The sequence below is a fragment of the Arachis ipaensis genome, chromosome B10 (assembly GCF_059453495.1).
Source record: "Arachis ipaensis isolate K30076 ecotype BB chromosome B10, ASM5945349v1, whole genome shotgun sequence".
Taxonomy (NCBI): Eukaryota; Viridiplantae; Streptophyta; class Magnoliopsida; order Fabales; family Fabaceae; genus Arachis; species Arachis ipaensis.
This window is the reverse complement of record NC_142435.1, coordinates 122381554-122396025: the sequence shown is the minus strand read 5'-3', so window position 1 is coordinate 122396025 and position 14472 is coordinate 122381554. Positions and strand designations below refer to the sequence as shown.

The 14472-nt window shown below is 40.2% G+C and overlaps 3 protein-coding genes across 4 annotated transcripts; 1 reads left to right on the top strand and 2 right to left on the bottom strand.

Annotated features, from left to right (window-relative positions):
- Nucleotides 1-281: 281 nt before the first annotated feature.
- On the bottom strand, nucleotides 282-725 carry LOC148581541 (uncharacterized). Its single transcript, XM_088492487.1, has one exon. The coding sequence runs from the start codon at nucleotides 723-725 to the stop codon at nucleotides 282-284; it is 444 nt and encodes a 147-aa protein (XP_088348613.1).
- A 1361-nt stretch (nucleotides 726-2086) lies between these two features.
- Nucleotides 2087-5071, bottom strand: LOC148581540 (uncharacterized). The gene is made up of 2 exons (XM_088492481.1): nucleotides 3823-5071; nucleotides 2087-3696 (listed from the first exon to the last, which is right to left on the bottom strand). The coding sequence occupies exons 1-2, from the start codon at nucleotides 5069-5071 to the stop codon at nucleotides 2087-2089; spliced, it is 2859 nt and encodes a 952-aa protein (XP_088348607.1).
- Nucleotides 5072-12606: 7535 nt separating this feature from the next.
- LOC107623003 (putative CCR4-associated factor 1 homolog 7) lies at nucleotides 12607-14389 on the top strand. Of its 2 annotated transcripts, XM_016325107.3 has the most exons (3): nucleotides 12607-12918; nucleotides 13053-13115; nucleotides 13258-14389. In XM_016325107.3, the coding sequence occupies exon 3, from the start codon at nucleotides 13310-13312 to the stop codon at nucleotides 14129-14131; it is 822 nt and encodes a 273-aa protein (XP_016180593.1). In that variant the 5' UTR covers nucleotides 12607-12918; nucleotides 13053-13115; nucleotides 13258-13309; the 3' UTR covers nucleotides 14132-14389. The 2 variants fall into 2 exon arrangements, with proteins under 2 accessions (XP_016180593.1, XP_088366138.1); XM_088510012.1 differs by having other exon boundaries at nucleotides 12627-13115.
- Nucleotides 14390-14472: the final 83 nt, after the last annotated feature.

Genomic DNA, 14472 nt, shown 5'->3' with positions numbered 1-14472 from the left:
GTCGTGTTGTCGCCGTGTTAATTATGGTAATGGTCTGTCTAGCTCCCGGGGTGATCAGTCCCGGGCTACCGTTTCAGGACGCAATCGTGTGAAGCGCGTATTGGGAAGCAACAGATAAGTAGGAGAATATTTTGACAAGTGGGAATTAATCGTCAGCTAGGCAAGCTTGTTAATATGGCAAGTATTCGATAAGAGTAAATAGCTAAAAATGGACTAAAAATTAACATGTGAACAGAGCGAGCATACATGAGTCCGTTAGGCCCCTGGTCGGCTTTCCCGAGTCAGGAGTAGAACCTTCTCAAGTTACCTGCATTCCATGTTCTGGGGATTTCTTTGCCGTCAAGTCTCTCGAGTTTGTAGACACCCTTACCGAGCACTTCTCTAATTCTGTAGGGACCTTCCCAATTTGCCGCCAGCTTTCCTTCTCCAAGGGTCGGCAGACCAACGTCGTTGCGTCGCAGAACGAGGTCTCTTTCCCCAAAATCCCTCCTGAGGACTTTAGCGTTGTAGCGCAGGGCTATTCTTTGTTTCAACGCCGTTTCTGACAAGTGGGCCATCTCCCTCATCTCCTCCACCAGGTCCTTTTCTACCACTTCGTCCACACCTGCGAGCAGTAGCCGCGGGCTCGGTTCGCCGATTTCGACGGGTATCACGGCGTCGATCTCGTATGTTAGGCGAAAAGGGGTTTCTCCCGTAGCGCTTTGCCGGTTGTTCGGTAGGACCATAGGACTGAAGCGAGCTCGTCGGCCCAAGCGCCTTTCTTGTTGTCTAGTCGTTTCTTGAGGTCGAGTAAGATGACCTTGTTCGCGGACTCTACTTGTCCGTTTGTCTGGGGGTGTTCAACTGAGGAAAACTTTTGTTTTACCCCTAGGCCGGTGAGGAACTCCGTGAACTTCTTGTCAGTGAATTGTATTCCATTATCCGAGATAACGACCTCCGGGATGCCGAACCGGGTTATAACCTGTCTCCACATGAACTTCCTGCAATTGGAGGAAGATATGCTGGCCAGTGGCTCGGCCTCTATTCACTTGGTGTAGTAATCGATGGCCACTATGAGATATTTGACTTGTCCTGGGCCAACCGGAAAAGGTCCTAAAAGGTCAACTCCCCATTGAGCGAAAGGTCTTGTGGTCGTTAAAAGGCTTAGCTCTGAGGCCGGCGCCTTGTGGAAGTTCGCATTTTGTTGATACTTCACGCACTTTTTAACAAATTCTCTAGAGTCTTTCATCATTGACGGCCAGTAATATCCAGCTCGGATGAGCTTCCTCGCTAGGGCCTTTCCCCCGATGTGATGGCCGTAACATCCCTCGTGGACTTCTCTAAGTACGTAATCCGTCTGGTCGGGGTGCAAGCATTTCAATAGGGGTTGGCTGAGCCCCTTTCTGAATAATTGCCCTTGTATGATTGCATATCTGGCTGCCTCCCTTCTCAACGTTCTAGCTGTCTTCTCGTCGTCGGGTAACTTGCCGAGCTCCAGGAAGTTTGTGATGGGGTCCAGCCAGGAGGGGCTCGCCTCCGTCAAGTGGAGGGCGACCGTTGGCTCTTTCACCATGCCTTGAATAAGAGATCGGTTACCCGTTCCTGGCTTTGTGCTCGCTAGTTTGGACAAGAGGTCTGCCCGTGTGTTCCTTTCTCTTGGGACGTGTTGGATTATGACCTCTTGGAATTGACTTGTCATTTCTCTAACTTTTTTCAGGTATTTTTGCAGAAGAGGATCCCAGGCTTGGTAGTTTCCGTTTACCTGGGAGGTGACGACCTGTGAGTCACTACATACTTCGACCTTTGATGCCCCAACTTCCCGAGCTAGTATTAGTCCGCTTAAGAGAGCTTCATATTCCGCTTGATTGTTCAACACAGGGAACTCGAACTTGGTCGATTGCTCGTAGATGACTCCTGCCGGGCTTTCTAAGATGACTCCGGCTCCCCCGGAAGTTTGGTTGGAGGCCCCGTCTACGTGGAGTCTCCACCGTGTGCCCGATTCTTCGGGAGGATCGCCCGTTACTTCTACTAAAAAATCTGCCATTGCCTGCGCCTTGATTGCGTGTCGGGGTTCGTAGTGCAGGTCGTATTGGGATAGCTCGATAGCTCAGGTCATCATCCTTCTAGCTAAATCAGGTTTTTGGAGTACTTGACGAATCGCCTGATCCGTTCTGATGACTACACGATGACTTTGAAAGTATTGTCTTAATCTTCGGGAGGAGGTCAGGAGTGTCAGCGCCAGTTTTTCCAATTTGCTATATCTCAGCTCTGCTCCTTGCAGGGCCCTGCTTACGAAGTAAATCGGTTGCTGAGCTTTCCCCTCTTCTCTTAAGAGCACTGCTGCAAGTGCTTCCTCTGTTACAGCTAGGTAGAGGTAGAATGGTTCTCCGGCCTTGGGCTTTCCGAGCACCGGAGGTGTAGCTAGGATTTCCTTGAAGTGGTTGAATGCCTCCTCACAGGCTAGGGTCCATTCGAATGCTATCCCCTTTTTCATCAGATTAAAAAAGGGCAGGGCTTTTACTGCGGATGCGCCGAGGAAACGGAATAACACCGTCAATCTTCCCGCCAGCCATTGGACGTCTTTGATGCAACCCGGACTTTTCATCTGGAGGATCGCTTGGCACTTCTCAGGGTTGGCCTCTACTCCTCTTTGGGTGATCATAAACCCCAGGAACTTACCAGCTTCCATGGCAAAGGCACATTTAAGCGGATTGAGCCTCATGCCGTGTTGCCGGAGGGAGGCGAATACGCTTCCCAGGTCGCTCAAGAGATCGTCGGGTCGTGTGGTTTTAGCGAGGATGTCGTCCACGTAGACTTCCACTGTCTTGCCTATGAGTTCCTTGAATATGTTGTTCATCAATCTCTGGTACGTGGCGCCAGCATTTTTCAAACCAAATGGCATTACTTTGTAGCAATAGGTCCCTCCTGGCGTTATGAACGCCGTTTTTTCCTCGTCGGGTCGGTGCATTGGTATCTGGTTGTACCCAGAGTAGGCGTCCATGTAGCTCAGATACCGGTACCCCACCGCTGCGTCGACGAGTGCGTCGATGTTGGGCAGGGGATAGCAGTCCTTAGGACATGCCTTATTGAGGTCAGAGTAGTCTACGCACATTCTCCACCTCCCGTTGTGTTTTCTCACCAAAACTACGTTCGACAGCCAGGTCGAGTAGTCCAGTTCCCGGATAAACCCTGCTTCGAGTAGGCTGGCCGCCTGCCTGGCCACCTCCTCTGCCCTTTCTTGTGACATCTTTCTCTTCCTCTGGGCCACTGGCTTGGCTTCCGGTTTGACGGCCAGGTGGTGTGATATGAGCTGGGGATCTATCCCTGGCATGTCGGCTGGCGTCCAAGTGAAGAGGTCGGCATTGGCTCTGATCATCTCCATCAACGACTCCTTTAATTCATGGGGGAGGTTTCTGTTTATGAACGTGAACTTCTCGTCCCCATCACCGACCCTAAATTTTTCCAAATCCCCTTCTGGCTCGGGTCTGGGCTTGTCATCTATCCTGGCGTCCAGGTCGGCGAGGAAGACCCTCGATGCTTCTTTGGACTTTTTCCTAAGAGAGAGGCTGGCGTGGTCGCAGGCAACCGCCGTTTCCAAATCTCCTCTGATGGATCCTACGGATCCGTTATCAGCAACAAACTTCATCACGAGCAGCTTCGTATTAATAGCTGCCCCCAGGTCGTTGATGGTTTTTCTTCCCAAGATGATGTTGTAAGCTGTTGAATCTCGTAGGATTACAAAATTGGCCATCACCGTCCTTCGCCTCTGCCCTTGTCCCACGGAGGTCGGGAGTGAGATGATTCCATCCGGCTTGATGAAGTGGTCTCCCAATCCTACCACACCGTGCTGGTGGGTCGCCAGATCGGCATCTCGTAGTCCCAGGGCGTCAAAAACGTTTCGAAACATGATGTTCGAGTCTGCCTCCGTATCAACCAGGATCCGCTTGACAAGGCCGGTTCCGACCCTGGCTGTGATGACCATGGGGGGACTTTCCGGCGCCTCGTCAAACCATTGGTCTTCAGGGCCGAAAGAGATGGGTGGGAGTCCCCGGGAACTTCTAGCAGACGAGGAGGAGACCGCGAGGACCTTGGCATCTTTTTTCTGTGCCGATTTCGACCTTGGGGCGGAGTTCCTTGCTGTCACTACGTTCACCACCGTGAGACTGTGGTCGTCCCCCTCTGGTTCTTGGCGTCGTCTTGTCGCCCGGAACCCGTCTTCGCTTTCGCGATCCCGATTGCGTCTCCTCGGCTCCCTGATAAGATGGGAGAAGTCGGCAAGTTTTCCGTCCCTGATTGCCTGCTCCAGGGCGTCTTTTAGGTCGAAGCAGTCTTGGGTTTTGTGCCCGTATCCCTTGTGATATTCACAGTAGAGGTTCTTGTCTCCCCCCGTCCTGCCCTTCAGAGGTCGGGGTTTCGTCAGTATCCCCTTCTCTGCTATCTGTTGGTAAATTTCCGTGATCGGTGCCGCGAGGGGGGTGTAATTGGTGAATTTCCCGATTCGGGGGAATGGCTTCGGCACCTTACCTGGGCCGCCGTCCCTGGCGTGTTCCCTTGGTTTTTCTCTGCCTTCATAGTGCCGGGTTTGGTTGTAGGCGGGCTGCCGTTTATTGGCAGCCACGACCCGGCTTACTTCCTCGTCGTTGATATACTCCTTAGCCACGCACTGGATCTCCTGCATTGTCCAGACGGGCTTTGTGGTAAGGTGCTTCCTGAAGTCCTCATTCAGGAGCCCGTTCGTCAAACACAAACTCGCCACCGAGTCTGTCAGACCATCAATTTCCAAGCATTCATCGTTGAAACGATCCAAGTATTTCCTGGTCGGTTTCCCGGCTCTCTGGGTCACCCCTAGCAAATTGATCGGGTGCTTGGCTTTGGCGATCCTGGTTGTGAACTGAGCCAGGAAGGCGTGGCTGATGTCGGAGAATTGGGTCACCGAGCCCTGCGGGAGGTTATTGAACCACCGTATTGCAGGTCCCGCCAAAGTGACCGGGAAGGCGCGACATCTTACCTCATCTCCTACTCCTTCTAAGTTCATCCTGGCCTCGAAGGCCGTTAGGTGCTCTAGGGGGTCCTGCGTTCCGTCATACCTCATGTCCGTTGGCTTGTCAAAATGTTTTGGCAGCCGGACCTCGAGTATGGAGGGGTGGAATGGGGTGGCCTCTATTATCACGGGTCCCCGAGTATTCGTTATCCCCTCGTCGCCCTCCCGACGAGCATTTTTGTCTCCACGGTTTGTGGTACGCCGCCCTTCGCGCCTGGCGTAAATGACAGGGTCATGACGCCTTCTCGCGCGCCCTCTCTCCCCAGTGCTTTCTGACTCGACCTGGGGGCTAGGCGTGCGCCGGGAGCGGCTCCTAGAGCGAGAACGAGAGTGACTCTGTTCCGGGGTGCGCTGGTCGCATTCTCTGTCTGCTAACCGGCGCTCTAAGTCTTGCATTCTATGGTGTAGCTCTTGCATTATTCTGGCGTGGTTGTCGCCAGTCCCCCCGAAGGGGCGTCTCTCGTGTGCCTGGGTCGTGTCCCTCGGGGGAGATCTCGGATGTTGTCGGGTTCCCGTCCCGGTGACGTCGCCTCCGAGTATGGCCTCTTGGTTTGCCTCCGTTTCGACTAGCACGAAGTCCATGGACGAGTCCCACAGATGGCGCCAATGTTCGGTAGGTCGGTTACCGGACGGTTCGGGTTGCGATCCGGGATGATGGTAGGGGCTCGTCAGGTCGTGGACTGCCGGTCAACGATACGCGAGGTCCCGAGTACTTCGTATGGAAAGGAGGGGGGTGCCACCTGCAAAGACACTCCAACGCTCTTGTCAGTAAATGTGCAGGTGGAAAGGGTAGTGTGATACGTGACGTACCTTGGGGGAAGAGCAAGTCTTCCCCTTATATACCTGTCAGACGTGGGCCCGTCCAGAATAGGCCCATGTTTCTAGGGACGTTGTCCCCCAGCTGCACATGAGCTGTCCTGGACGCGTGTCCAGGTCGGTTGCGGGGCGTCTATCCGGATCGGGTGGTGTTCGGGTCGGCCCGGCCCGTGGAGGTTCTGGGCCAGGCCGTAACAAAATATATTTAGACACACTTAAATACCATTACGTGTCATCATGTCTAACTTTATTCTTAACATATATTTTTAAAATAAATTTATAAATAGCATATAATATTATTTATTAAAATAAAAATATTTTAAATATTTTATATAATAAAAAAAGATATTAAAAATAATAAAAAATAATTAATATTTTAATATTAATAAAATATTATTACGATTTATTTAAAAAAATACTTTATATTTTATATATATGCACGTATTCATATTTTATCAAATTTTAAAATACGTATCAACATATTCTGTTTCATATTGTATTCCGTATTTATATCAATATTAATGCATGATAAGGTGAGACACACCCTTCTCGCGAAGAGCAAGAAGGCTCGTTCGCTGAGCAAAAGAATCTCTCTTAATTTTGACTATACATTGCATTACTCTATTCTTCCTTTTTTTTTATCATCAAACACAACTCCATAAGCCAATGAGTTATAGCTCAAATAGCATAGTCTCCCCATACTTAATTAAGAGGTTGTGGGTTCGAGTCTTCTATCTTTAATAAAAAAAAAAATATAACTCCATAAAAGTTTGATTAAATCTTCTCGTCCACTACGAAAAGACCCAAATTCACCATATCAGGACATAATACCACTCAGTCTCATCTTGGGACATATCTCTAAAAATATTTCTATGTCAAAATTTTTGCCCAAAAATATAAATTAAAGTTTTGGTTTCTTGCAAAAAATAATATATACACACATTTTTTTTATAGAAATTGATATTTATTTATTGTATATTACATTTTTTATTTAAATTTTTTTGTTAATTTCTTTATTGTATACTTTTATGTAGTTTTTGGATAAAAAAATATATAAAAATTTAAAATTAAATAAATCAATAAATATTTTTTTATTAGATATATCTAAAATATTGTTCTCTTGCGTCTCTATCTCCTAAGCCTCCAAGTCTATGAACTTTGGATTCTAACCTTCACCCATCTGAGTCGTTCTTAGCTCTTCCTTTGTCGGTCCCTTATTTCTTTGTGGAAGGATAATAAGTGCTCAATCGTCATTGATCTATTCTTTTTCTGGGTGTTCTGATTCAGATGTTGTGTATCTATTTTTTAGATAATCATCTGTTATGGTTGGATGTTGAATTTCAGATTTTTAGCAATGGTGCCAATGTTTCGGGATTTACTTGAAATCAGTGTGATTTGAGACTAAACGTGAGATCCAAACTCCTTTATTAGTGGAATATTTCGACGTCTTCTCTGGCAAAGTGATGTCGTCCAAGCTCTTTGGAGAGGTTGGAGGTGGTACTTGCAAAAAACTCTAATGTTTAAGTTAACAAAAGTTTTTAGTAGGTTTTTGGTAGATCGGAATTGAAAAATACCTGAACTTGCTAAAAAAATTTGAATAGTAAAGAAGATAAGTTTGTTATCTTTCTATAACTTATCCACCTGCATGGGTGGTTATTTGCCCATTTTATCTCATATTTAAATATATGTTTGTAGGTGCAGTTAATATTTTGCAAGTTAAGGTTTGGTTTGGTAAAGTTTTTTGAAGAGGCGCTTATACTTTTTAAAAGCACGAGCATCTCGTTATGTATTTGGTAAATAAAAAAGGCGATCTGCTTGTGCTTACAGCTTTTAAAAGTTAGGGATGCTTTTGAAAGTACAAAAATTTTTTTTTTAAGTTGACTTGTACTTATCAAAATTAAAAAGTCTAATATAACCATATATAATAATAAATATCCAAAAATATTCTTATTAATTATTAACACCAAATTTTGTTTATTTTTTCACACTTCTTGCCGTTGAAGTCCTCGTATATTTTTAATTTTTCATCTTAACCTTCACAAATTTCATGCACATCACACATTAGCTATGAACTTCTTCTATTTGTATTTTTTTTGTGCCTCTTCTTTTTAGGGAGGTTAAAAATACTAAAGAAATTAAATACAAGAAAAAAATTAGTTGCTTTTTCATATTTGAGCTAATAGATAAGGATCTATTCCTCCTACAGAATTATAAGTTTAATCTTAAAATACAAAGCAAATATTAAGTTAGTGTTGAAGCAATAATAATATCAAAGTGATCACATTTTAATTTGCAATTGAGAAATTATTCATTGCTTCTCATAATTTTTTTCTTGCAAGTGATGTTAATTAATTTATTCTATTGCTTCCTTTATAATATATTTGGTTCGTGTATTGTTATTGGCCTATTAGAATAGAATAATATTGAATAAAGTATCATTTTTGTCTCTAATATTTGGCGTAAGTCTTAAAATTGTGCCTAACGTTTAAAACGTCCTATTTAAGTCCCTAAAATTTCAAAATTGGCTCAATGTTATCATGTCGTTAGGATCTGTTAACAGAATTGACGGCGAGGCAAAATTGAGACGATTTTGAAATGTTAGGGATTTAAATAGAACGAAAACGTGAGGACAAAAATGATACATAGAAATAAATTTTAATTTTATCCTTTAATGATATCAATTTTTTACTGTACATAGTATTCAATTATTTTTTAATCACATCTAAATAAATTACACTTAATCGCATTACTTTTATTCTAAATAAATTTAATTTTTTATAATTTTACATTTAAAGATTTTTAGTCATCATGAAATATTTGTAGAATGACTAGTACATAAACTTGCGAAAAAGAAAAAAAATTGATATATATACAATAAAGTATAAATTGTACCTTTTATCTCTAATGTATCAAAATTTTTTATTTTTTAATTTAGTTAAACTTTATTTTTAATTTTATTCTTCAATAATATCAAATTTTTATGATAAATAATTATTCAATTATTTTTTTAATTTTATTCTTAATCATATTATTTTTTCTAAGTGAATTTATTTTTTATTAAGAGTAAAATTAAAAAAATAAATTAAGTAATTATTTGTCGTAAAAAAATTAAAATAATAAAAAAAAGATTAAAATTTATTAAAAATTAAAATTATTGAAATTATTATCTCCCACGTTTGACATATATATATATATATATATATATAGTTAAATAAGATAAAGTTTAATTTATATAATATTTTATTAAATTTAAAATTGTCAATTTGATCAATATTTTATAGATTGAATTAAATCTACCATTTTAATATTTTTCACCAACTGCAAGAAATATGTAAGTTATAACATTACAATACAATATAGCAACTACTGAATCATAATAATTAGACTACGTAATTTAATTAGTTATTATTATTACCATAATTATTTTTCCAAGTTTATTAAAAATTAAAATTATTGAAATGATTTAATTTTACTCTTAATTAAAAATAAATTCACTTAAAAAATGTAATTAAAAATAAAATTTAAAAAATAATTAAATAATTATCTACAGTAAAAATGTGATATTATTGAAGAATAAAATTAAAAATAAAATTTAAATAAATTAAATATTAAAGAATTTTGATACATTAGAAACAAAAGATACACTTTATATTTTATTATATATATATATATATCATTTTTTTCTTTTTCGCAAGTTTATGTACTAGTCATTCTATAAATATTTCATAATAATTAAAAATCTTTAAGAGTAAAATTATAAAAAAAATTAATTTATTTATAATGAAAGTAACGTGATTACGTGTAATTTAATTAGATTTGATTAAAAAAAATTAAATACTATGTACAGTAAAAAATTGATATTATTGAATGATAAAATTTAAATTTATTTCTATATATCGTTTTTGTCCCCAACGTTTTCGTCCTATTTAAGTCCCTAACGTTTCAAAATCGTCTCAATTTTGTCCCGCCGTCAATTCTGTTAATATATCCTTAACGGCAGGACAACATTGAGTCAATTTTAAAACGTTGGAAACTTAAATAGGACGATTTAAACGTTAGGGAGAACTTTGAGACTTATCCCAAACGTTAGAAACAAAAACAATACTTTATTCGAATAATTTTATATTTATTAGTCTTATTAAATAATAACAATGCTTTATGAAGTGCATTATTCAATTACACATAATAAGTTTTAGATATTTTTGATATAAAAATTCATGATTCTCTTTGTTTTCAATCTTTCAATTCCTGAAGATCTTATGTTATAGATACGTCTATTATGGTCTTTTTTATTTTTAAAAGATATTTTATCAAATATAAATGAGGTGAATTAAAAATTATTTTTATTTTAATTTTACCAAATGCAGGTGTTACAACTTTTAAAAGAGAGATTTCATAAGCTATTTTAGAAAAGTAAAATCATTACCAAATTAAGTTTAAATCGTATAAATGAGATCGGATGTATGGGAAGAGTGATTTTAGATTCTGAAGTGGGTCTTAAATGTTTAAGGAAAAGTATTGGGTACCAAAAGTCAATCTACCAACTTTTGATAACTCAATTAATAATTAATAATTTTAAATTATTTTAATAAATTTAAATTTCAAAAAATAACATTAATAAAAAATTTGAATAACAATGATTGTGTTGAGTAACCGCCCACAATGTCACTGTGATCAACGTCCGTCTTCCTCCTAGACCCACGATCGCAACCCACCCCTCTTTAGGTGTTGTCGTCAACGAGGTAACTGTATCGTCCCGTATCACCGAAAACACCTCCATTAGCAGACGCATCCAATGCAAAAAAGATATATCCATAACCACAAAAGACAGAGACGCATCTAAAAAAAAATGCCTCCAAAAAAGACACCTCCAAAAAAGACAGTCGTCAGAAGACACGACAACAGAGGGGGAAGAACCTGCACGACGCGTCTTGGAAGCGGTGCTGGTTGTGACTGTGCCGACGTGTTGGTACGCGGCGCAGCAACGGACCACTTGGGATGGTTTGCGGGGTGGGTACGTTGTCTTCAACGGAGAGGAGTCGCGGCCGATGGCTTCGTCGTCTTCCTTGCATGGTGACTCGGGTTGTCGTCGCCAGCATCTTGTAGGGGATGGATGCTCGGGTCGAGGCTACCGGTGCGGTTGTGCGAAGGTTGACGATGCGCGGGGCTCTCTCCAGTGTTGGTTCTGGTTGTCGTCTCCGGTGTTTTGTCGCGTGGGACGCTCGTCGGCACCGGTAGGGGGCGGTGGCGCAGCTGTCCAGGATTTGTGGGCATTGTGAGTGAGATGGGAGAGGAGAAGGAGAGGGGGTGCGACGCAGCTGCTTATGTTAGGATTAAGTTAGGATGATTTTTTTGTTAGTGGATTTTGGGCCTAGTCCAATAAGAGTTGGCAGAAGTTGACAGATTTTATATTGGTTACCTAGTGGGATTGAACTCTTAATTGTTTTGAGAGATATTACTCAATTCGGTCTCTTAACTTGCACGTGAGTCTCAATTTAGTCACTGAAATTTCGATTACCACTATTTAGTCTCTAAACTTTACAAATGTGACTCATGTTAGTCCTTAGAATAACTTTGGACCCACAAACGTTAATGAAACGCTTATGTGAACAGTCGAATGCTACGTTGGACTCTGTAAAACGACGTTGGTTTTGTTTTGACATTTAAATAGTTCAAAAAAATATTCGTAAGTGATTTATTGAAATTTTTCTCCTAAAATTGATGATTCAATGTCATTTTTAAACTATTTAAATGCTAAAACTAAAACGGAGTTATTTTACAAGTTTTAACATGATATTTCATTGTTTTTATTAATTTTTTATGCCAAAATTGTCCTAAAGACCAATATAAATTATATTTATAAAATTTGAAAATTAAAAAAATCAATTAAAATCTTAAGAACTAAATTAAAATTTACATATAAGTTTAGAAATTAAATTGAACTTGAGTTATGGACAAAAGTATGAAAAAATATAAAACAATATATTTTCGATACTGTATTGTAAATGTCTATGATGCACGGACTCACACAGACATGAGACATGACACGACACGGGACATGTCAACATAGAAATTTTAAAATCTTATAAGACATGGGGACATGCATACATATAAAATATAATGTATTTTTTAGATAAATCGTAATGATATTTTGATATTTTATTAATATTAAAATATAAATTAATTTTTTAATTATTTTTAATATCTTATTTTAATTATATCAAGTATTTAAAATAATTTTTTTTAATAAATAATAATATATATTATATCTAAATTTATTTTAAGAATATATGTTAAGGATAAAATTGGACACGCTTACATGTGATGATATTTAGGTGTGTCCAAACGTGTCTAATAATTTTTTTTTATTCTTCATTAAAATACAATTTGAAACAACAAATACGTATGTTAGATGAATATTATGTCCAAAATAAATCTGATATACGAATACGGTAATTCAACGAAGTGTCTGTGATTCACTGATAAATATATACACTTATTTGAGCTACCAAAGAGCAAAACACAGAGATCTCAAGACCGAATTAGGTTGCGCTCCAAGGATTCAAACATCAATAAATTAATTAATAATTAGCACTGTGGTAATATGGGTATAGGGTTTAATATTAAAGGTTACTAAGAAAAAATGCTAAGCATATCATGTCAATCAATCAAATCCGGTATCCGATATATCTAATCGAATAAACTATAAGGAAATAATAAATAAAAAATAACAAATCATATATAAAAAAAAAAAAAGAAATAAAAGAGAAGGTCGGTGAATTTTGCTTGAGGACATATGTTAACGACTGGCATTATATTGTCGCATCGCGTATTGGCCGAGCCAAGTTGTAAACGACACCTCCCGTGCAGTTGTTGGTAACCAAAACGACCCCACCCCTCTTCTCTCTCACACGCATTACATATCAGGGTCTCAACCCTCGCCCTTGCGCTCCTCTTCCCTGACCATTTCTTCTTCTTATCGCCTCCTCCGTTGACCTGTCACTTCCCATCCTCCGAACCTAAAATCTCCGATTCAAACTTTCAGATCCGCCAACCTCAACCTTCGTTCACGCAACTTCAAGGTTTGATTCTTCACTTTGCAGTTTCGAGCCACTTCTTTTCTCTCTCTCTTTCTAGGGTTCATACTTCAACCCTACTTCACTTCCGAACTCTTTGTCGCTACTTCTCGTGCCCTAACGCTTCCTTCCCGTGTCAGATCTAGTTGAATCTCCACCGGCAACTCACGATTTGCAGCTCTTTCCGCTGAAATCCCCTTCAGGTTTCGCGATTTTTCATTTCTCTGTTTCTCCGCTTGTTGATCTGTTTGTTCGTTATTACGTGGAACGAAATACGCGTGATTTTCATTGTGGATTTGCTAGTTTTTTGAGATCTGAACGGCTTCCTCGTGTTTTTGCTTGCAGATCTGGGTTTGTCTTCCATTTTCATCGATCTGTTAGGGTTTTCTAGTTGGACATGTCGATTTTACCGAAAGGCGATTCGGTTCAAATCAGGGAGGTATGGAACGATAACCTAGAGGAGGAGTTCGCTTTGATCCGTGAAATCGTTGACGAATACAACTATGTCGCCATGGATACTGAATTCCCCGGTGTTGTTCTTCGTCCCGTTGGGAACTTCAAGAATATCAATGACTACAACTACCAGACCTTGAAGGACAACGTTGACATGTTGAAGCTGATCCAATTAGGTCTCACTTTCTCTGACGAGCACGGCAACCTCCCCACCTGTGGCACTGAGAGCTCCTGCATCTGGCAATTCAACTTCCGTGAGTTCAACATCAGCGAGGACATCTTCGCCAGCGATTCGATCGAGCTTCTGCGCCAATGTGGCATTGATTTCAAGAAGAACAACGAAAAAGGTATTGATGTGAACCGGTTCGGGGAGCTTCTCATGTCATCGGGGATCGTGTTGAACGATGGTGTGAGTTGGGTAACCTTCCATAGCGGTTACGACTTCGGTTACCTCCTCAAGCTGTTGACGTGCCGAAGCTTGCCGGATACGCAGGCAGGGTTCTTTGAACTGATCAAGATGTATTTCCCGATGTTGTATGATATCAAGCATTTGATGAAGTTCTGCAACAGTCTCCATGGTGGGTTGAACAAGCTCGCGGAGTTGTTGGATGTTGAGAGAGTTGGTGTGTGCCATCAAGCTGGATCGGATAGCTTACTCACTTCTTGTACATTTAGAAAGTTGAGGGATACATTTTTCAGTGGCTCCACGGAGAAATATGCTGGTGTCTTGTATGGTTTAGGTGTTGAGAATGGACAAACTAATTGAAAGAAAGAAATTATAATTGGTTGTAGAGTAAGAAGAGTAAGTCTAAGTGTGAGTCCTTTTTTTTTTCTCTCTTTTTCTTTCTTACTTGTGTACACTTTCTGCCAAAAAGAATGGTTGTTGTTTACCTGTAACATTTCTCATCCTTGTTTGGAACTGTAACTGAAAAAAACCTTAGCTGGTTTTGTTAGCCCTTTGAGTTCTTTGTAAATCACTTAAGTTTAGTCCTTCAATAATAATTTATGATGATGATTCCTTTTAGTTTTAGCTTGTTTACTTGTAATCATTGTGAGCCTGATTTTTTCTAAGTCTCTGTTCCTCATTGCAAGAATCAGAACAGTCTG

What these genes read in the sequence shown, in the direction of transcription:
- LOC148581541 (XM_088492487.1), bottom strand. Translation starts at nt 725, where the DNA reads ATGGTCCTACCGAACAACCGGCAAAGCGCTACGGGAGAAACCCCTTTT.
- LOC148581540 (XM_088492481.1), bottom strand. Translation starts at nt 5,071, where the DNA reads ATGAGGTATGACGGAACGCAGGACCCCCTAGAGCACCTAACGGCCTTC. An exon ending in TCTGGCGACCCACCAGCACG is followed by an intron (nt 3,697 to 3,822) that starts GTGTGGTAGGAT and finishes GAGATTCAACAG; the next exon opens with CTTACAACATCATCTTGGGA.
- LOC107623003 (XM_016325107.3), top strand. Translation starts at nt 13,310, where the DNA reads ATGTCGATTTTACCGAAAGGCGATTCGGTTCAAATCAGGGAGGTATGG.